Raw genomic sequence first — 23,997 nt, 5'->3', positions numbered from 1 at the left:
AAATATAAAATAATGCATTGGAGTAGAAAAGCAAAAATATTTGGAGAAGCTGTAAAATACACAAATAGCTTCAGTGTTGTGTTTTTCAAACAAAGAATTTCCAAGCTCTCTTGTGAAAAAGTATCATATTACTCATTTGAATCATCTGACATTTTCTATTATAATGAATTACTGTCAGCTCTCTTTCAATTTCTGCCATCCCAAACACACTACAGCAGCCTGCTGCTTTAGATATTAACACTAAAAGCCACATTTGTTTAATCTTATCAGACGGGGATGTTCTGCTGACCCTTTAAAAGAAGAGCTTTTGACCTTCTGTACACCCCCTACTGTTAATCGCTGCCAAGAATACCAGTCTCATAAAGACCCCCAACTCATTAAAAAGTCTTTTCATTTTCAAGCTAGATGCTCCAGCATTCAGTTCCCAGCAGTGAACTGAACACAGCTAAATGAACCTTGAAGTGGCATTTCAACTGTTCCTGTTAGTGACTACGGTAGACAGTCTTGTCCTCTCTGTGATGTGGAAATATGAACAGGCAGCTGGAGGGCAGGGTGTGATGGTATTGGAGACCGGTATCTTTTCCTTTACCAGACTGCATGCTTCACTGATAAAAAAGGCTAATCAAATGCCTCCAGAGCTCACTTCAGATCTCTCGCTACTCCTACTTCCAACTCTAACTCTTCCCTAAAAATTATTAAAACAAACAAAAATAGTTTGTTTAGTTGTAGCAGTTCAATAATTTTCTGTACATTTCCTGTCCTACCGCTACTCAACATGTTGGACAGTATGCGTCAAGAGGTTGCCTAGATCATCATTTCCGGCACATTTTGTAAAATAGCTAATTAATGTTTAAGTCCAGACAACACTTATACTAAAATGAAGATATGTGCTCAGATCCTCACTTGAAGTAAATCAATGGAATTCTATAGATTTAGACCAGTGAGGATTTGGTTTATGATCTTTATTTTCACTCTGAAAAAAATATTAATGGTTTTCATTCTTTATTTAATTACAAAAGGTTTCTGTTTCTAACAGCATTCACTCACTCCAAGCAACTTCTTTTAAAGAAATAAAAAATAAATAAATAAAAAAATCAAGTATTCACGTAGGGAAGAGTCCGTGTTGGAATTTGGAGTTGAGACTTTTTATAATTGTTTCAGTTATCAAATCCATATCTCATGGATTCCTAGATGGTTAGCATCAGTTGCTTCAGACACACAGAATCATAGAAATGCAGGCTGGAAGGGACCTTAAAAGGTCACAAATCCAGCCCCCTGCACTGAGGCAGGACCAAGTAAACAGACCATCTGTATGCAAGAAACCCCATAGTAGGCTTATTTTGAATAATCTCAGGACAGCCTCCTTCTAATTTCTAACAAGGGTGAGATTCTGACCCCCCACCCACCCTGGCCTTTGTACACTAGGTAAAAAGGACCAAAGTAGCATAAAGAGACTCTAAAAGTCCTGAATCAGCCAAGAGAAAATTCCCCTGGCACAGAAACTGAGGAAACAGCTATAGGCTGTCTTTCTGAGAAGCCCTTGCTCACAAGTACTGGAGAGGAGACATGGCTGGGAGGGGTGGGACATATTAGGCAGAGACCACAGCACATAGTGCTACAGAGATTCTTGGCAACGATGCCGCATTCAAGGCAGCCAAATGAGGTTGTCATAAATTAGACCATCCTCCAGGGCTGAATTACATCAATAGCTGCTGCAGCCCCTGGAACAACCCAGAATTGGGAAGGCACAAAAGATGGCTTAATGCCTTAGCCTCCACCTTCCTTGGACTGGGCTGAAAGTTCTGTGCTGTGCCTCTAAAAAGGTGCTTCAGTTTCACAGATTCATACAGTTTAAGCCCAGAATTGACTATTAGGTCATCTAGTCTGCCCTGTATATCACAAAATATTAAATTGCTCCCAGTTAACCCTGCATCGAGCCTGGTAACTTGTGCTGTGCTAAAACATATCTCCCAGAACGGCATCCAGAGAAGACACCAAGAGAAGGAGAATCTCCCATTTCCTTTGGTAGTTTGCTCCAGTGGTGAATAAGCCTCACTGTTAAAAACGTGCCTTTTTTCTATTTTAAATTTGTATGGCTTCAGTTTCCAACTTCTTGTTATGCCTTTTCCCACTACATTAAAAAGACCTTTCATAGGTGTCATTTGTCCCCCGATGAAGATATTAATACGCTAATCAAGGTACCTCTCCATCTTTTTTGATAAACTAAAGAGATTGAGCTCTTTAAGTCTCTCACTGTAAGGCATTTTCTCCAGTCCGTGAATCATTTTTTGCAGCTCTTTTTTGCACACACTTGAATTTTTAAAAATCCTTTTTAAAAATGTTGACAACAGAACTGGATACAGTATTCCAGTATCATTCTAGATATTCTTGTTATCCATATAAAATGTCCAAATCTTTTTTGAATCTTGACAAATTCTTGGCTTCAGCAGACTCTGGTAATGAGTTCCATAGTTTGGGTTTGTTTGTTTTTTTAAAAAAGTGTTTCTTTTTAGTTTTAAATTTTCCACTTTTCAGTTTCATTTAATGCCTCCTTGTTCTTGTATTATCTCCTCTTTATTATTAATTATTTTATATACTTTACCATATTGTCTCCTCTTAGTCTATTTTCTTCTAAAATAAATAATCCCTGGGGGAAAATCTAAAAAGAGAGAGGTATAAGCAAATATCCTAGTGGGAAAACAAAGGTCTGCTGGTGGAGTCACTGTGTTGACAGATTCGGGGAATGTCACAGAAAACAGCAATGGAGCTATTCAGAAAGAGGACAGAGCCTTAAGATGCCTTCACCTCCCAAAAGGTCAAAGGAGGCCCTGAACCATTTTTAAAAGTCCCCTATTATATTCTACATAGATCGGCTCTTGGACCGATAGATTTGATGGCAGATAAGAACCCAAGCTTATTATGCACCTTTATGCAAAAATCAAATAATCTTTCACAGTTGAATCCTTTTTGACAGAAATACGCACGTAGCAAGGTGAAATTATTACAGCAGATAAAAAAGTAACAACATTCAAGAATCTACATATTACAAGACAGTAAAAGCTGTTAAGGGATTAAAATAATCAAGTTCACTGACAAAATGTTGCAATTTCCACATTAGTAAATATTTATTGCATTAACTTAAAATATTAGAACATCTAATAAAAGTCAATACACCAGTTTAAACTGCATTTTAAAGAAACTAGACACCATGAATCATTTTTCTATTTTCATTTCGTAAAAACACAGGCACAAAATATCCATCAAGAACCTTACCCGTACAATGAGAATCCATTTGATCAGCGATAGGCCAAATCCACAGATTGCACCATACCTTCCTGCTATGGTGTTAGTTATACAGAAGGATAAACAAAATCCAATCCAGTTGAAAATAAATGCCACTAAGACAAAGAGAAACAGTAGTTGTGTTAGTGACAGTGCACTCTTGGTTAGCCATATAAAATAAATATAACTAATTTACTTTAATGTACTAATAAGTATATTTACAAGATTAGAGATCTGTATTAGTATTTCAGATAAAAATAGTATCCTTCAGAAATGTAGGTGTTCCTAATGGTATATACACCTTAAAAAGTACACTAGCTAATATCTATCAGCCAGCTACTTTAAACAGAGAAGAAAACCAAATACAAGTAGATTCTCTCTCTCTCAAAAAAAGTGTTCTATCCTCCACAGAACTCTGACTGGAAGCTACAGAACCACAGGAATAAACATCGAATAAGCACTATGAATTAGATAAATACATGAAGTGATACATTTGTCTTAGAACTATGAAAAGCGTAGTAAGATTAACAATAAGGAAAATGCAATTACAAACACTTGATTGATTCTATGCAGAGATTTGCCAAGTCTGGATAAAAAAATTATATTTATTTTGCGCTATAAATTGATAAGGTGAAAATATCTATCGAGAGGCTGACGTATTACAAGAACAGGACTCTGTGTGATCACCATGGATTTGGTATCAATGAAATCTGATACCAGGACTTGGTGTATAATACAATCTGCAATATATTATTCAGGTAAATGGGATACATTTTGATAACATCTATTTTCATGGGAAGTCTCACAAAAATACCACTGTGCTTAAAATGTTCATACTGCTCTCACTAACAGACCAATCTCATTCTTCATACAAGTTCTCAATGATTGGCCTTTTACATTTTTAGCAGCAGTCAGCAAATGAGAATGAGAATGTCTGGTCTGTACTGACATCAGCTTGTAGGTGATGGACAAAGTGTGCGAATTCTCAATAAAATGGTCTCCAAGCAGTGGGAGTAACTGGAAGCTTTTTGCCTTTTTCTTTTTTTAAAGGGACCAGAACACTTGGGAGAGAGAAGTAGGACAAGAAAGATTAAAAGAGTTCTGGAGTGGATGAGACAGTGGGAAACTGAAGAGATCAAAGGGTATTGGCTACACTGCAGCTGGGAGCATAATTTCCCAGCCTGGGCAGACAGATACATGCAACCTCTGCTCAAGCTTGTGTGTGAAAAAGAACAGTGCGGATGGTGCAGCATAAGCTATTTGCCCGAGTACAAACCTGCCTAAGCCCGTGGGTATGTACCTGGGTGGATAGCCTGTGCGACTGCCTGCGCTGCAGCATCCTCATAGCTATTTCAGCATGTTAGCGCAAACAAAGGTAGTACATGTCTGTCTACCTGGGCTGAGAGGCATGGCCCTATCTGCAGTGCAGACATACTGTGTCTTACTTCCTGATTTGTCAACCACTTGGGAGAGACTATAGAGGCTAAGTCGGTCTGCCAGAATTCTTGCTTAGCTTAAAGAAAGGGAGATCAATAAGGTCTCCTTACATATTTCTAGCTGTAAGCTTCAATGACTTATCCATACCGGGTTGATGTGAGCTGAGCTTGTCCCCTCCTGATTACTGTCTAGTACATTTATATTCCAAAGGGAGCGGTCTTTCAGTAGTCAGAATTTCTAGCCATAAATGAAATCCAGTGTAAAACAATATACTTTGCACCGTAACTTAGGTGACTGGAGCTACAGTTAATGTTTGTCAGGAAAGCAGCACTTCAAATGCTTGGTTTCTGGATACTTGAATACACTGGAGATAATTGCATACGCTTTTTCCCCCTACTTTTAGTTCCCCCCAATCCCAATGTTCCAGATATACAGTAGCCCAAGATCCAGGAAGGGTCTGTGACCTCTGCTCGCCCTTTCCACAAGGCAGGTCCTTGCACCCCCAGTCCAGGGTTACATTAAGGTTCCTTTGCCCAGGAGTCCCCGCCTTCCCCAATACTGAGACCCCTCATGGGGCTCTTTCCCTCTCCAGTTCCCCATTAATATTTGCTCCTTGTTCCTCCTCCCCTCAAACAGATTCAGTGGCAAAACTGGCTCCTGTACTGTAACGGTTAAATCAACCTCCTGCATAGGGACAACAGGCAAGGAGTACTCTCTGCCCTGAACAGGGCATGGTCACAAGGCAAAGCTGAGTTGATGAGTCACAGGTGCTATTTTTGTTAAACAGAATCCTTTCAAGCATTTGCTGTGACATACGTTACCATTGCAAAGTTACAATTGCAGTAACTTTATTGGCAGGACAGTGTAAAAGCACATCCGGGTGACTCTTCCCCGCAGAATCCCCCAGGGCAATAAAGGGGTACAGCTAGAAGAGCAAGTCTGAGCCATGTGCTGGACAGTGGGAAACAGCTGCCCATTATGCTGTGCAATGGGAGTGCCTGTTATGGGTACCGACCAGACACGTGCCAGGCCCCACTGTCAAGGGACCAGCTCTCCCCACCAGCACAACAGGCCCCATTGGCACCTCCTTGCCTGCCAGTCGCACTGCCCTCTTTGGTGCATCACAGTACAGTAGTGGGTCCATGACAGTATCTAGACAGACAGGCAAAAGTTGATGGAGCAGCTGCTGCATGCTGCTTCTCACAAGGCCTTCGGCTCCAGGAACATTGCCCAGGTGTTCCTGCATTGGCTGCTCTCATTGAAAAATCAAATAACTCTACAATACAGACCACTCCCTGTTTCAGTTAGTCCAGCTACTCTCTCACTAATGCACTTATATCCTGCTGCCATTCATTTTAGCACCATATCACTTGTGCAGTCAATCTCGCTAGTTTGCTGCAATTTGTACTCTGAACACAATTGTGAAACACGAAAGGTGCTTTACAAAATAAAATACTTTTGACACTCACTCTTACAACTACATTGATCAAAGCCCTTTTACTTTATTACTCATTCTTGAAAAGAATAGGTTTTTCAATGGGAGGAGTTATTCAGACAGCAAATTATTTGGTATGAAGTGCAGACTCTTACACTCAATAGTGAATAATAATAAATAAACAGCACTTCTATAGTACAGTATGATAGAGCTAGATATCAGTACATCTTGGAATTCTTAATAGCTTTTTTTTAAAAGCTGGTCTAAAGAATTGTATAAAAAAATCTCTACAGGGAAAATAGTTTAACTGACAAAAAATAAATATTAAGTTGTGGATGTTCTACTTCAAAAATATAGAGCTTACTTTCAAGCTATTACAAACTTCTGTGCACTCACTTGGGAAAACTCAAGTGAAACTTCAGTATGACAAAAATTTCTCCTCTTGATATAGAGCTGCCTAAATATTTTGAAGGGAAAATGACAGAAGTCCAAAGTTTTTTTATCAAACATGCATCAAAGTTAAAGAATCTCCCAAGCATACCAATGAAGGTGGGGGGGGGACCCCTTAATTGTATTATATAAAGCACTCTTGCTATCTACTATAGTGGAACCTATTTATCATTACATTTTGTTTACTTTATATTTGAAGTGCACACATGAAGTGAAATGGAATTCAACCCAGAAATTTGTCCTGAAAGCCCTCAAGTCTTTACCAAGCTTATAACAAGGCTGTGGAAACAGTTTTCAATGTACATGATTACCATTTAAAAACTTGCAAGTTAAAAAAAAAAAACCCACCAAACTTACTTCTGCACACAAAGCCCTCTCCTGATTAGAGGCAGTGTTCAGCATACATTTCCTGACTACGTGCAATTTTCTTTTTACCTTATGTAGTCTTCACTTCTTGCCAGTTTTCATTTCTAAAATGACATTCCTCTTAGACTTCAGCTAATATGAAATTTTCAAGTAAGATATCGTAAGATGGATTTCTGAAGTTTGGCAACATCTGTTGCCTTTCTTCCACTAATTCTGTAGTTTGATTTAAAAAAGAGTAAGTTTGTCTGGCATTACTAGTGCTATATAAAGCCCATGCTGTTTCTCACTTACGGTTTAGTTACCCTCTAGGGTTGTACCTCCCAACTGCCATGTCTTGAACAAAGAGGATTTGTGCACAAAATTAAGTTGATGGGAAAGATGGAATTACTCTACCCTCTGCCAACCTGGGGACAGGCTGCAATGCAGCCCCTCTTTGGTCCTCTGTATAGAATACACCATCTTGTGGGCTAGCAAGCACCACTGTGTAAGGGACAAAAAGGAGTTCTAGGTTCTTCGCTCTCAGTAGAAGGATTGTTCCAAAATATGATTGAAGCCTATTAGCAGAGCAGCTGTCACCGCTGCTGCTCATACTGTACTGTACCATGGAAAGATTTCAGTCTCCAGGACTGTCAATCCAGGATCTGCCAAAAACACTACCACTTCACTCAGTATTGAAACAGCTGAATATACCTTAAGAACTCAGAGTCAGCAACATAAGTTGCCACATTTAAAAAAACCTTTACAAGTAACTTCTCTCTCGCTCTCAAGAAAAATTATGAAGAAAAAACTTTTTTGCCACTTCCTATTATGATCCTATTTGGGTCAAACATGGCCTTCTGTGTCTTAAGCCTTAAGGGCAGGGGAACAGGACAACTTCACTCAGAGGAACTGCATGCAACAGAGGATGCAGAAGGTTAAAAAAAAAAAAATCATAAGCCTCAAAGAGTCTCAGCAGTTAAAATACCACTAATATTTTCAGTGCCAAAGGAGCTCTACTCTACTCCCTTTCCATTCTGTTCTAAACTGATTGTTATACTGCCCCCACCACCATCTGAGTCTCTTTCAGCAGCACACTAAATCACCAGGCTAACATCTGATACATGTTTATTCTCTCTCTCAGACCCTCTTCCCAGGGGGAAAATTGTGGGTTTAGTGTTTTGGTTTGGAAGGATTGTGGGTTTTTTTTTTTTTTTTTAATTGCACATGCTCAAATCTCAATATCATCAAAATTGACAGAAGGGAGAAGTGTGATGGATTCTGGCAGCGAAGCTGTCAGACTCAATGACCCACAAAAAGCTGGAACTTACACTTATCAATACTAACAATAAAACTCCTCTTTTGCTCTTTAAGAAAGTTTGGCTGTTGATCGGAGAAACTGAGGCTCAGAAGCTCCTAACAATCATAAAGGTAATGTAGTCGCTCTCTCTAATATAGATTTTCTGAGAGAATCAGGCAAGATTTGCAAGCATTAGTGGTATGATTATCCCTCACATCTTTAAAACAGCTTTGATGACAACTTAACTTTTATCTATGTTGGGGGGACACATTTTGAAGAAAAACATCTAATATATCAAAGAAAACTAAAAATTAAAAAACAATGCAATGATCTGAACTGCAAAAACATTAACTACTTAAAGAACCAACAGTAATATCAACCACTGAAATGTTAAGCTTTAAAAGAATATACACAAGCACAATCTAAATGGCAACAACATTTCTAGAGCAGAACACAAGAAGTAAGATTAAGTGATACACAACTGCAGAACACAAATATTTATGCCTTTAGTGCATATTCAGGAGCTTGTATCCAGGGCCCAAAGTCTACTTGGAAAATGATTTCTGGATTCATATTCAGATGAGTATACAGAATCCAAAAGTCATGATTTATAAAGAAATGCATACTGGTTTTATAAAGATTGGACAGACAAATTTTACAGTAATACAGAAATGACAGGGATACTATGACAGTTGAAACAAGGAGACAGATCAGCCACTGAAAATGAAAGGGAAAAAAAATAGTACGTAAGAACTTAGTAAAAAACAGGAAAGGCCAGAGGCAGGCCTTGTGTGTTTCCTCTGGCCCCTCTTACTCTGAAGAAGTTACTCACCTTGTGCAGTAATGATGATTCTTCGAGATGTATCCCTATGGGTGCTCCACTGTACGTGCATTTGTGTCTCTATGCTACTTATTGGAGAACTTCAGTAGCAGTGTCTGTTGGGCCCGCGCATGCGTTGTCTTTGTGCTGCGCCACAAGGCTAGCCAGCATGCATGGGCTAATCCCCATTAGTTCCTTCTGTACCACAGAGTCATAAATGAGAACTCTCAAGTAGGGGGAGGAGGGCAGGTTGTGGAGCACCCATAGGGGGACACAACTTGAAGAACCATTGTTACTATCTGAAATTTGTGCCCCAAGTCGGGGGCAAAAAACTTGTAGGGAAAGGCTCCAGACCCAACTGGATGAATAATCACCTTAAAAAGGTTATCAGGAGTAAGCAGAAAGCCTATATGGAATGGAAAAAAGGGACTGCTCAGCAAAGAAAGCTACATCATGGAGGTTAGAAAACGTATGAATGAAGTAAGAATTGCTCAAAGTCAAGCTGAATTAGCTCTTGTCAAACAAATTAAAATAAATAAGATTTTGTTATATAAATAAAAAGGATGGATGGATATGGCTGGGCTGCTGTGCAGTGTGGATGGGGAAGAGTTTAAAAAATAATCTCTACAGCCCAAAAACTAAATTGATACATTACCTCTGTGTTCAATAATTGTAAGATGGACCATGGATATGAAGGCAGGACGGCTGATGGAAATATGTGTATAGAAATAGAAATACTACATTACTACTGCACTCAAATCTGGGGTGGGAGAAGAGAGGGGACACCTAATATTTTTCATCCCAGAATACTGAAAAAACTGGCACATGAGATTGCTAGCTCATTAGCAAGGATTTTTGATAATTCTATCTATTTGGGGTTAGTTATTCTCCAGTCATACTGAATTAACCGTGTATCTATATTTAAGAAAGGCAGAAAAAGTCATCCAGACAATTACAGACCTGTTAGTCTGACCTCAGTAGTATGCAAAGCTTTAGAACAAATGATGAAGAAAAGAAAATTAAATTCATGGAGGCAAATGGAAAAGCAGATGTAATGCAACATTGGTTTCCTGAAAGTAGAGCGTGCCCAACTAACCTGCCTTCCCTCTGAGAAGGTAAAACTGATTTAAAAACAATTTTTATTTTTTTTTTTTTAAGGGAGAGAGAAAAATATAGTAGATCCAAAATACCTGGACTTCAGTAAAGAATTTGACACAGTACCGTATGGGAAATTATTAATAAATTAGAAAAATGGGGTTTAGGACAAGAACAGTAAGATGGGTAAGTTACTGCTTAAAGAGAAGGCAAAGGTTGTGCTAAAAGGTAAACCATCAGACTGGAGGGAAGTTACTAATGGAGTTCCCCAAGGATCAATGTGATTTAATATTTTTATTATTGTCACAAAAAGTGGGAACGTCCTAATGAAATTTGCTGATGGTACAAAGTCGGGAAGCATTGTCAATACACAGCAGTATCGGAATATTACACAGAAAGTGGATGACCATGAAGACTGGAGTAACAGAAATGGACTGAAATTCAATAGCATAAAGTGCAGGATCATGCACTTAGTGCCTAATAAGAATTTCTGCTACTAGCTGGGGGCTCATCAGTTGGAAGTAACAGGAGAAGAGACTTGGGGTACTGGTCGATCATAGGATGTCAATGAGCCACCAATGGGATGCAGCTGCAAAAGAGGCAAATGTGATCTGGAACAGCCTTCCACTAGAAGCTATGCAGACAAACAACAAACACTTTTAAGAGAGATGAACAAATTTATGAGCAGGGTCATATCACTGGGTTGCTTGCAATGACGTGACACCTGGTTCAGCAGCGCTAAAATCTCGTGCTTCAGGGCTTCAGCCAGTCAGCTACAGGGTAAGGAAGGGGTTCCAATCCCCACTGCCAGTATATTCTGTTTTGTTGTTGTTTGTTTTGGTCTCCTTGCTCTGAAGGATCAGAGGTTGCAACAGGTAGAGACAGAACACTCGACAGACTGGATGAGTGCTCTGAAGTGGCACCAGTTCCCCCCACACACCCCGCCTCTGGGGCTTAGCTGACTGGTTCTTGCCCACATGTTCAGGGTCTAACTGATCACTATATGCGGGACTGGCAGTGACCTTGGAAGGTTTTCACCTTCTTCTTGCAGCATGGAATTCGGATAGTTGTTCCTGATCATCTGGGTATCTCTCAATTAATTCCTGCCATCGCAGGGGGCTCAGGCATTGGCGCACCATGGTCCCTCCTAGTCTCTTCATTGAGCACACAATATTTTAGTCTCCTTTGGGCTGTAACACTTTGGTCTAGTTTTGTTTGTTGGGTTTAGTGAGAGGGTTTAGGGTGGTTTTGGTGGCCTGTGATATACAGGAGGTCAGACTAGATGATGTAGGGGGGTCTGTCCTGGCCTTAAACTATTACTTTAGCTAAGGTCTCTGCAGCAGTTTTAAAGTCATTTTCCCCAAATATAGTTCTGGCTATTTATAAAACATGAAAAAAATCTATTAAGGTGTAATTGTCTACTAAACTTGCACTATTAAAAAAAGGTTAAAATAAAACTTTTTGTATTAATGTTTAAAACTCCCTGTAAGTAGGGTAAGAACACCATTAAACTTAAGAGCAATATGCTGAAATTATCCATATAGCAAGTGGCAAGGCAGCACTCAGCTGACTTTAAGACATAACTGCATGTTAATGTCCTCTGAACCTGCAGATCTCTATTCCTCACACTCCTGCAGACACTGCCTCTGTGACATTAAAGTTACGTACAGACTGCCTGCCATATTTGAATTTCTTGGCTTTCATTAAAGTCACGCTCTCAGAATTAAACATTTAATTTACCTGCAGTGACAACACTGGAATCTGGTTTGTTTTTGAAATCAACAGCAGCAGCCTTCAAGGAGCATGATGCATCACTACAATGCACAACTGCTTCATTCAACACTGAAGAGCTGAAGCAAAACTAAAGCTGCCTTCCTGCATATCTGACATTTAAGGTTTTCTTTTAGCCAATTCACATGTCGATATGCCCACTGTTAATACATACAAATATGATATTCCAGTATTTACATCCAAGAGTTGATACTTGGCAGGTGTATACATTCACTTTTTATACTGTTTAAATTTTTGAATGGTAGATCTTTATCTTTAGAATAAATAGATAACAGCTAGAACTTTCACTTAAAGCTCCTACAAAATTAACACCTACCGAAGTCTTTGGATTTCAAAATGAAAACTAAAGATATTCCACTCTACTGCCTATTGAACACCGGATATATTAGCGCTCAATTCCAAGCCCAGGCTTATGAAATTGTAGTAGTATAATACTGAACCATCCTAAGAGGATTCTCACAAAAAAAGATGTAAAAGATTTATATGTAAAAAAATATCCCTACACAAAGCAATGGGTTAAGATTGCCATTTGTATCTGCATCTTTCTTTGAAATGGTACATTAGTAGACATTTACATTAGAGGTGGGCCATATGTTTAGGTTAAATAGTGATACATTAACCTATGAGCCAAAGCCCAGGCTAAAAATATCAAGAGATCACATCCGGCAGTCAAAAGAGAAAAGGGATATCAGCAATTTTTCATGAAGTTGTTTCATTTTTTTTACTCTTCTGTGTATACTTCAGTATCCTATACAAAAATCCTTGCTGTGTGAAGAGACTTTATAGAATTGCTCAAGGAGAAATGAGCACATGAAAAAAAAAAAATACACCATTACTCGGATTCCCAACCACTCCTTCTCATTACTACTGTACTAAATAATGTAGGGCCCAAATCAGGACAAAAGTCTTCCTAAGCAACTTCGGCAGGGTGGGAGAAATGGTAAAGAAACAGATCAGACAGGTTTCCCTTAAAAAAAAAGAAAGAGTTACTTACCCTCCCATAACAGTTGTTCAAGATGTGTTATACATGTCCATTCCACTGCAAGTGTGCTCATACTCCAATTCACAGTTCTCAGAAAGTTTTCTCTTTAGCAGTACCAGTTGGGGTGGCTTGAGCACACTCTGGTGCCTTGTGCACAGAGCTCAGGCATAAAGGGTGGAGCCATCTCCAATCCCCCCCCCCCCCACCCCACCCCAGTTCCTTCCTAGTAGAAGACTCCGATAGAAAGGGGAAGGAGGACAGGCTGTAGAATGGACATATGCAACATCTCAAAAAAACAGTTACAGAAAGGTTAGTAACAGTTTCTTCTTTGAGTGACTGAACATGTCCATTCCACTATAAGGAGCTGCTCGCAAGCAGTCCCAACTGGAAGTGGGTTCAGCGTCTATTTTAAAGAGGGACTGGAGAACCATTTGTCCAAATTTAGCATCATTTCTAGGTCGTTGAGAGGTAGTGTAGTGAAAGCCAAAGCATGACATGATGACCAGGTTGCTGCTTCGCCAATGTCCAGAATGCTGGCCAAAAAAGCCATGGAGGTTGCTTGGGACCTAGTCGATTGACCCAACGCTAGCTGGCAGATTCATGTTAGCCAACTTGTGACTGACAGGTTCAACTGGATATCCAAGAAGAAATCCAGTGAGCGGAAACAGTACTGGCCTGCATTCTGTCCGCAAATGCAATGAACAATTGAGTTGAAGACATAAAAGGTTTAGTCCATTCCAGATAAAACAGTAAAGCTCTTTGAACATCCAGAGTATAAAGTTTCTCCTCCCCCGTATTATCATGAGTCTTTGGGGAAAAAGGTCATTACGAAGATTGCTTAGTTAATGTGAAAAGTGGAGACCACTTGGATGATGACAAAACATACTTCTCTGCATAGAAAATCATATATGCCGGATCTGATATTAGAGTCCTCAACTCCACCACTCTCCTGGGTGACATAATGGCTATTAAAAATGTCAGCTTCATCAAAAGGTGCAACAGAGAGGTCACTGGCGGGGGGGGTGCAGGGCGAGGGGGAGACACCCATTAGCTTTGTTAAGATTAGATTCAGGCTCCATGAAGGAACAGGGTTCTATACCTGTGGAAATAGTCTGTCCAAACTCTTTAAAAATCTTACAGCCATCGGGTTGGAAAAGAACAGTTATCAACAGGTGGATAAAATGCTGATATAGCCTCTAGATGTTGACCAAGCTAACTGCCAATCCTTGATGTTTTAGAGACAGAAGATAGTCCAGCACATGCTGAATAGAAGCAAGAACCAGGCAAACCCCTTCCAGTCTGGACCAGACTGAAAATCTGTTGCATTTAGCCAGGTTCTAGTTGATGATTTTCCACTATTCAGCAGCACATCTTGAACTTCTCTGCTAAATATTAAACACGAAGATTTCAGGTCGTCAGATGGAGGACCTGACGACTGGGCTGGAGGGGATGACCGCAATTCTGTGAAATCAAGTCTGTGTGAAGCAGGAGTGACAATGGTGGACTGATGGAGAAGTCCAAGAGCTCTGAAAAACAATGCTGATGGGCCATACCAAAATGATCAGTATAACATGGGCCTTGTCCTGCTTGAACTGGTACAGAGCTCTGTACAGAAGAAAGGGGGGTGGGACAGGAGAGAAGAAGCGTACAGTAGACCCTCTGACCACTGCAGTGAAAAAATATTCATTAATGAACATGTCCAGGAGCAAAACTGGTGACGTTTTCTGTCATCTTCTTGTAAACAGATCCACTTGGGGTGTTCCAGAGCTGGAAAATGGACCTGGGTGAAGGGAACACTCGTGGTGATAAACAACGCTAACACAATCTGCAAGCCTATTCTGAGCCCCTGGGAGGTAGGCTGCTTTCAGAAGTATAAAGCTGGCAATGCAGACAAAGCAGAATAACTTTGGGGCAAAGTAATGAGGACTGGATGTCCCACCATCCATTTACATAAAATAGGACCATGGTATTGTCAGTCAGCACCAACATGTCCCTTTCGCTGATGCACAGAAGGAACACCATGCAAACTAATCAGATAGCTACACATAAATATCAGGGAGTGGAGAGACAAATCTGGGAGAGACCAGAAACCTTGTATCTGCAGGGATCCCAATTGAGCTCCCCATCCCAGGTCCAAGGCATCTGTGACTAAGGTAAAAGATAGCTGAGACAGGACAAAGGGAAATTCCTCATAGACATGGGCTGGATCCATCCTCCAATCTAAGGCAGATTGGATCCAATTTGGTATGTGCACTAACATGTCTATGTGGTGCCTCATTGATGAGCGCACCTCAGCCAACCAGCCTTGAGAAGTCTGAAATGCAGTCTGGCGTATTGGACTACCTAAGTTGACTCTGACATGTTACTGAGTAGCCATGAACAGTTTTGCGTTGTGATGAGCGGATGAGCCTTTAAGTCTAGAATAAAGCTTTGCATTGTATGAAACCTCACCTGAGGTAGGAAAGCTCTGGCCGTTGTTGAGTCCAGGACTGTGCCAATTAATTACATTATCTGTACTGGAGACTGACCTTCTGTCACAGGGAGGAAATGGTGGGAAGCATCTTACAGGCCTGAGCTCCAGAAAGTTAATATGTAGGGCAGACTCCTTGGTGGACCACGTGCCCTGGACAGTGTGGTCCTGTAGATGAGCTCCCATCCTAGAAGTGACGCATCCAAAACTATTGTGAAAGCGGGAGGGGGGATGGCTGAAGGGAACTCCTGAGCATACCTTGTTTGGATTCTTCCACTACTTGAGAGAAATTAGCACGTGGCTGAGAATCGAGAGCAACTTGTTCAGAGTGTCTCTGTTAAGGGTATAAATTATCCTGAAAGCACAGTAAATGTAAACAGGCATGTACTGTGACAAAAGCTCATGCTGCCATGTGCCTGAGGAGCTGCAGGCATGAATTGGCAGTGACCCATGGGCTCATTTGGACTCATGCAATAAAGTGCAACAGAGTCCCCCCTCACTTGAAAGATGTCCCTCAATGTCTAGACAAAGACCACTCCTGGTGAGAGAAGAAAGGTCTGCTGAGGCAATTTGCTAGCTGGTTCTGAGTCCTGGGAAGGCAAGATGCATCTAGATTGATAGAGTGATTGATACAGAGCTCCCACAGGCTGATTTCTTCCTGGTGGTGGTGGTGGGGGAGGGAGGAGAAGAACGCACAGAACGCCCTGCCTGTTTATGTAGAACATAGCAGTCATATTGTCCATGAGGATCGAAATAGAGGTGTGTGACAGGTGGGGTAGAAATGCCTGGCAGGCCCCGAGCTCCCTGACATTGATGTGCAGGAAGAGCTCTTCTTGGAGTCCAAAGACCTAGAGATCTGAGGGACCCCAGGTGGGCTCCCCAGCCAAGGGCTGATGTGTTGCATACCAGAAACAAGGATGGCTGGAGAAGGCTACACCTGCACATAACATGAGGCTGTGCAGCCACCATGTCAGCAACTTGAGGACCTGTACCAGAACCATGAGCACAGAGTCCAGGTGATGGCAAGAGAGGGAGTAGACCGTGGCTAGCCAGGCTTGTAGAGGCCTGAGTCTTAGGCTTGGTCTACACTAATCCCCCAATTCGAACTAAGGTACGCAACTTCAGCTACGTGAATAACGTAACTGAAGTCGATGTACCTTAGTTCGAACTTACCGCGGTCCAGACGCGGCAGGCAGGCTCCCCCGTCGACTCCGCGTACTCCTCGCGCTGAGCAGGATTACCGGAGTCGACGGCGAGCACTTCTGGGTTCGATTTATCGCGTCCAGACAAGACGTGATAAATCGAACCCAGAAGTTCGATTGCCTGCCGCCGAACCAGCGCGGTAAGTATAGACAAGCCCTTAGTCTCGCATGTTGCACTATGTATGTGCATGACTCCACATAACCTATAAGGCTCAGGCACTTTTGAACAGTCATGATCCGATGACTTTGGAGAGATCTTATCAGGGACACAATCAAGAGAAGCCATTTGTCCAGAAGCAGAGCCCTTGCTTGCATCGAGTCGAGTACTGCCCCCATAAACTCTATCCTTTGAACAGGGATCAGGGAAGACTGCTGGACATGTTTTTTCTTGGGCACTAGGGAAGATGATCGATACCAGGAGACATAGGATGATGGAGGAGCACTCTGCACCGAGGTCAAGGCACTTGGTGCTGACTCCGAGCACAGCTCCCAGGCCAGTCTTAGGGACGCCTCCATGAGGAGGACCTTCAAATCAAGCAACTCAGTCCTTCTGGGTCCGGGGCTTGAACTCCTTGCAAATTTGGCAGTGGACTTTCCTATGAGCTTCCCCTAAGCACTTGAGGCAGGTCAAGTACAGGTCGCTCAAAGGCATAGACTTATTGTACGAAGCGCAAGGCTTGAATCACAGTGAACAAGGCAAGCCTCGGCACCAGGACAGTGGACAGCTCCACTATCTAAGAGCGGAGGAGCCTAAACTATATAGAACTATTAAAACTCCATTAATTACTAAAAACTGTAATAACTATTTACACTAAAATTGACAGAAAATCCACTAAGAGGAATTGCCTAGGCAATGAGGGTGCCAGCAAAACATACTTCATGGGCAGTAAGGAGGAATTGAAGGGGAGTGGGCTTGGCAGGGCCCTTCATACAGACGCTGTGAGTGTGTAACACCACGGGGTGCTAGAGCAGACCCAAAGGATACCAGTACGGGAAAAATTTCCAGCAACTATCTAGGGACGCACACACCCCTACACTGGAATGGACACATGCAAGCACTCGAAGAAGATTATTACTCACCATTAGTGAAGCTGTGTGGGGACGGTAGAGAATACAAGGAAGGAGTCTATACTGATAGGGTCCTAAAAAAAATGGATGGAACAGCCCAATGTTATGACCCCCAAAATCCATTTGCTGGAGGTAATTTGATGATCCCCAAAAGTGAGAGGATTGAGGGGGCAGGAATGTACAGCATCAGACCTGGATAATGGAGATGTTTGTGGTCAGAATGAAAACTTTGTAGATGAAGGCTGTTGCATCAATTCAGGTGGAATGATCAAGAACTTTCACCTCTCCATTCTGGATTTCTTTTTAGGTGGCTCTAGCACCCTATGGTAGAGATGGGAAACTGAGCTGTCTGAAACCAAACTAAATTTCCCTGTTTACAGGCCTGTATACGCCCAACAACCAAAGGGTGGCCCTATACTCCTTCAACAAATGCAGGAAATCATTGCGGACTTGACTAAGTTAAGACCACCACGGGGGAGGTCCTCTAGAGTGTTCTGGACTTCATGTGGAAATCCTGAAGACGGCAGCCACAACACTGGACACAGAACTACAGCTGTGAAGACAGAGTGGGCTGCTGCTGTGTGGAAGAATCAAGAGAAAAGTTCCCAAAGATGTCCTTGCAAGAAATTTTCCCTCTGTGATGAGAGCCTGAAGATGTTCCCTCTGCTCTTGCAGGAGATGTTCAATAGGGAATTAAATTTTGAATAGTTAATGTCTTTATGTTTTGTCAAAATCACCTGGCAATTAGCAATTTTGCATTGCAGGGTGGCAGACAACTAACTTTTGCAACCAAAGTCTTTGCACTTTTGGTCTTTATCATTTGGGACTGTGGATTCATTACTGAATCCACAACTAAGGAGTTTGGGGCAGAATGGGAAGATAGTCTGAACCACTAGCCATAACGTAGTACTGTGTCTGCTCTCTCAGCTGTTCAGGGAGCCAGTAGCGGGGGGTCTGCCAAATTGTCTTGGCGGGATCTAACAAAACTTGGTTTACCGGAAGGGCTACTTGTGTTGAAGATGGTGTGTGAAGAACATCCAGCAATTTGTGCTGAGTTTCCTGTAATCCTTCTAATGGGATATGAAGAGCATCTGCTACTCTTTGTATCAACTCCTGAAATTATTTCTAGTCATCTATGGAACAGAGAAGGCATAACAACTTCATCTCGGGAGGATGATGAAATAATAGTCTCTGGGGTTGCCTCTTTATCAGCTCTCCTTTCTTGATCCTCAACCTTCTCCTCCAGTGGTGTAGATTGTTGTGGGGGAACGGAGGGAATTGATTGAGTGCTGACACTGGCATTCCCTGCGACCCTGGAGAACTGTTGGTGATAAACAGCCCAAGGGTACTAATATGGCCAGGGAGGGGCAACAACGGAACAGGAAAGGTATCCAGGACTGATTGTACCAAAGAGGGTGCTGAGCTGCAGGAGGTGCCAACTTCTTCTATGTGAAGTCCCTGGAATCTCTATCAGCAGAGTCATGTTTCTATGGTACCGAAGTCTTCAGTTGATACTGTGGAATTTACATGTGCTTGAGGACTTTTGATTTAGAGCTCTTGGTACCAAGACTACTTGAAGCTTCTGTGGAAGCCTTTGAGGGGCATGGGGTCTTTGTTACAATGCATCTCAGAGGTATGCTCTTTGAGAAGATTCAGTACTCCTCTAGGGAGAAGTCTTTCCCCATGTCATTTGTAGGTCTCCCAGAGGCTGATGGGGAACAATGGTTGCTTGGAAACCACTGTACTGGGTGGGGTGGGGGATGTGGTCTCCAGGGCTGGATTGGACACTGGACAAAAGGAGCGTCTCATCATAAGGAGATGAAGTTAATCTCCCTGCCCCTCCTGGAGCAGCTCTTAAAACTAATGCAGATTTTGCACTTTGAAAGCAGGTGTGAATCCCTGAAGACAGAAGACAGTGCAAGTTGCCATCGCTAACTGGGAAGGACTCCCAGCAAGTGAAGCAACGTTAGAAACCTGGGGACTTAGGCATGCCCCAAAAATAAAAACAGATTTCTTCAAACAGGGGGGCGTGGAGGTAGGAGACAAAAGCCTCAACCAATGGAAAAAAGACCCCCCAAAAAGAAACACCACACTAACTAAGAGAAAAGCTATTATAAAAAGAAAATATTAAGAACAAGTACTGAGTACTATGCACATTCCATCTTTGGCCAGCATAGTTGAGAAGGAACTCAAGGCAGTTCAGCTGTCGCAGTTCTAAATACCCTCAGTACAGGGCAAGAGGATGCCTGGGGTGCATGGGCAGACCGAACGAGTACTGCTGCCAAAAAACTCTGATCGAAGGCACATGAGGTGCACGTGCACCTCAAGTGGAGCACCCACAGGGACACTACTCGAACAAGAACTAGCCACTCTTCTTAAGCTCTAAGATACCAGAAATACACACCTAGAAACAATTAGGAATATCTCCCTTGGCATCCCCACAATTTCTACCATGTGCCATGAAGCCTCATTGCATGGCACTTTTTTCTTGTTATTCATTTATACTCCTTAACCTCAGCATTTCCCTTTACAACTATGTCCAAATATTGGTAGAAAATTGGCATAATCTGCTCTGATGGATTAATTTATTGTTCCAAACTACTGCCATGTTCTTCAACATTACTAATCCTGGCTCTCTCTCATATTTATTCATTTCTATCCTTATACTATCTGATTTTTGGATAATCTCTTTGAATGTGGAATTCAACGCATAACCAGTCTACATTAAAATGTGATCCTGAAGAGGGCTCAGCTAAAGACACATACAATTTTGCTATATATTTTGGATGAAGAAAAAATAAATTATGTTCAATATTTTTAGTTTTAATCATTTAATTTATGTCCAGATTTGCTGTTCAGCTATAATGCTTCTGAAACAAATATTTTACAGCATAAAAATAAGATGCTACTGAACTCCCATGTCTCTTTTTACATGACGCAAAGGCAGCTAATGTCAGCAATAGCTTCTACTAAAGACGTATTTACTATTCATTCTGCTGTTGTTTTTATCTATATGAATCACTATTTTACTCCTACAATGTACCACTTCCAGCACATGCTATACTTATATTTCTATGAGGAAACATATTTGCTTATATAGAACTCTAGATTATATGATTTTTTTTTTTTTTTTATTAAATGTACCAGCACTGAGGTTTCCCCTCCCATTTGTAAAATACAGACATGGCCACTAGATGGCTCAAAAACATGACTTTCAATGCAATTTAGAGTTTTACCACTAGATGGTAGCTACAGATCATAAACTGATTCTGAACACCAGCTGGACAGTAAAAGTTTGTCTGATTCTCTCTCAGTTGAGCTAAAACAAGTTTAGATAATGAATGACCCCTTTGCTGTTTTACACAATTAAAACTAAAAGCGGCAAATCTGGTTTTAGGGGATCTTTGGTTTCAAAAATCACAATGTAAAGCTGGAAGCTAGTCAGTCAATCATAGGGTCTGTCTACACTGCACACTCTTTTCAGCAGCATGTACAGCACATGCACTACACGAACCCTACCAATAGCAGTGCAGATGGTAAGGCAATGCTTAGGCGAATGGAGTAAGGACACATCTGAACCCTACTCTCTCAAGCAGTGTCTCCACATCAACTCTATTTTTAGCAGTGTAGTTTCCCCAGTGCTCAAACAGCTCCCCACTGCTGAGCCTTTCCTAGCTGCCTCTCCTCACCAGGGCCTTTCACAGAAGCATGTAGCTACACAGTGCAGCGCGAACACTACCTACTTTTCACTGTGGTGTGTACCAAAACATACCTTACACACCACTGCCAGTGATGTGCAGTGTAGACATAGCAACAGAAAATGAGTTATGTCCCTCTTAGGGCAAACCACAAGAAAATGTACTGTAGGGAATAAGTCAGAATTATCTAGTTTTACATACCCCAAGGAACGGGGACAATTCTCCAAACTCTTACAGATCTCACCCTCTGGAAAGTGTGTGGTTTTTATTTCCATGCTGAAGTACGCCTTTTGTTATTTCATCCCATTTCTCTTTAACATAACCACTTGCAGAACTTTAAACCATTTCCTTCTTCCCTGTTGGTGTTTAAACCCAAGCGTTGGCTCCGCAGCTCCCATTGGCTGGGAGGTGGCACCTGCAGGCAGAGGCAGTTGCCTAGCCATGCCTTTGCCTAGGAGCAGCAGGGACAGGTAGCTGCTTACGGGGAGCTGCCCAAGGTGAGTACTGCCTGGATCCGGCACCCCCTCCCACATCCAAACTCCTTCCCTCTTAGTTAACCAGAATTTTTCCACTTACCAGCACCCCCCCATTCCCCTAACATGCCAGATAACAAAACTTTTACTGTATATTTGATAGAAAAGAAATGGTGCACAGCACACAGTTTCAGTGAATGTAAGTGCTAAGGCAGTGTTGGTGGCAATCCAAAGATTATCTGGAGACAGTGCTTTACATTATTAAACTGATCATAATTTAAAGTTATATTTTACATACCTAAGTTAGTTCAACCTGAAAAAAATTAATACTATGTAGGTCTGAACAAATCCCTCCATAGCTATTTAGTCCGTAAGCCACCCATATAAGTGTATTACAGGTAGATTTTCAGGTAGAAGAGTAATTAATCACATTTCTGCCATCCAGATTTTTTAATTCAAGTTAGTAGTTCTGCAGCTGTTAGAACTTTATGATGCAGTCCACCGTATAATCTTGATATTCCTGAGGCTATTAACTGAGGATTTGTTCAGACCTATCTGTGATAGGTGTAAGTTAGTTTTAACACCATTCTCAGAAGTGACTGAAAAAACACAACATACTTGCTTTTTCTGAGTAACAGGTACTGTTTTACATCTGTATATAAGTAAAAAGATTCCATTTGTTACAGTGTGTTCATGTAGTTTACTGTGGCTATCTTTCATATTCCGCTGTTCCAATGGAAATCTAAACTATACACCTCAAATATCTGGGATGTAAAAATAACTTACTGAAAAATGCCAACATGAAGATGCCATCATTGCCAACTCTAAGTTGATCTGCATCACTGAAGTCATCCCGAGGTGGATATTCTTCTTCCTGGATTTATAGTGAAGGAAAGTTAACTTTAGGCTAATGCATCATCTTGTAGATTTAAACTATTAATTGTGATTTTCAAAACATCAGACTCCCATTTGTTGACAGATCTACATAAATGAACCTCAAAAGAACAAACTACTATTAAATCTATTAAGCTATAGACAAATGAAGTTTATTGCTTTACTATGATAAAGCCCAGTTATCAATGAAACTCAAATGAACTTTGGAGAAAGAAACTGGAACACATACATTGGAATTGATATATTCAGTTTAAATTGAGCTACAGACCATTTGAGAGACAAAATGATGTTCAACACCTAGCAGAAAAAAATCCATCCTCAATGTAATTCCACTGTCTTCAGAAGTTGAGTTACACCATGGATGAATTTAGCCCAATGTATTTTAACATATCCTATTCATGTACTCAGTGTAAACAGAAGAAAATAATTGCAGTGTACTTGCCAACCAAATATGTAGACATAATAGCTAATATCCATTTTAATAAATGCATTAGGGCTTCCCGATGTACATTTTGGGAAATTCTAGCATGAACTACTTTTAATAAAAGCTATTTATCCTCATGTAACAGGTAATTATTTTCTTCCAACTTGAGAGGATTCCACTAAGTTGTCAAGGAATTCATATTTTGTATGTTGACTAATATTTACCATATTAGAAATACTTGACATTTTTACTAAAGTTCAAGGGATCATCACATTTTTAGAACCACAAAATTCACTGAGGTTTCTGGTTTTTGTTTTTAAGTAAAGTGTCATCTTTCAACACAACATACTTTATAAACTATACACAAGGATGTTTACTGTAGAGACATTTTTAAATAATTCCCATAGCTATGATCACCATTTTAGCTCCTTATTTCTAAACAGTTTTTATGTAACTACAGTTCAATCACATTTAAATACTGTTGGTGAAGACTGGATTTTAAGGGTCTATTGGAAGCCTCAGATCCCAGCACTAGCAAAAAGTTTGTATTTGTACAGGTTGTGACCTACAAAAATCTAAGACATAATATGTATTAAGATATTTATTTATATGCAAGAGCTAGAAAGTATTTTAATTCATCTTTTTAAAGTGATATCTTCATACAGTTTTCAGTTGTTGGGTTAGAAGAGGGACAACTTACATAAGAACATTTTACACTACCAAAGTAGACTAAACTAAGATAAGTTCCAGCTTTTAAGCTTCCAAATTTAAGTATTTGGAATAAGAAAAGTCAGTTTAATATAGCACACAGTGAAGTACCTAGTTTCTTAAGAT

The 23,997-nt window shown here is 40.9% G+C and overlaps 1 protein-coding gene across 2 annotated transcripts in view; it reads right to left on the bottom strand.

Annotated features, from left to right (window-relative positions):
- The window catches only part of NDFIP2 (Nedd4 family interacting protein 2), a 69,174-nt gene that overhangs the window by 8,769 nt on the left and 36,408 nt on the right, over positions 1–23,997 (bottom strand). For both annotated transcript variants that reach the window (XM_024218253.3, XM_024218254.3), the window contains exons 4-5: positions 22,632–22,719; positions 3,274–3,398 (exon numbers count right to left, since the gene is read on the bottom strand). In XM_024218253.3, the coding sequence (XP_024074021.1) occupies positions 3,274–3,398; positions 22,632–22,719 (213 nt within the window). The remainder of the gene's footprint in view (positions 1–3,273; positions 3,399–22,631; positions 22,720–23,997) is intronic.

The sequence above is a fragment of the Terrapene carolina genome, unplaced genomic scaffold (assembly GCF_002925995.2).
Source record: "Terrapene carolina triunguis isolate 2854851 unplaced genomic scaffold, T_m_triunguis-2.0 Scaffold21, whole genome shotgun sequence".
Lineage (NCBI taxonomy): Eukaryota > Metazoa > Chordata > Testudines > Emydidae > Terrapene > Terrapene triunguis.
Note: the sequence above shows the minus strand (reverse complement) of the source record. Positions and strands in the feature narration are given on the sequence as shown.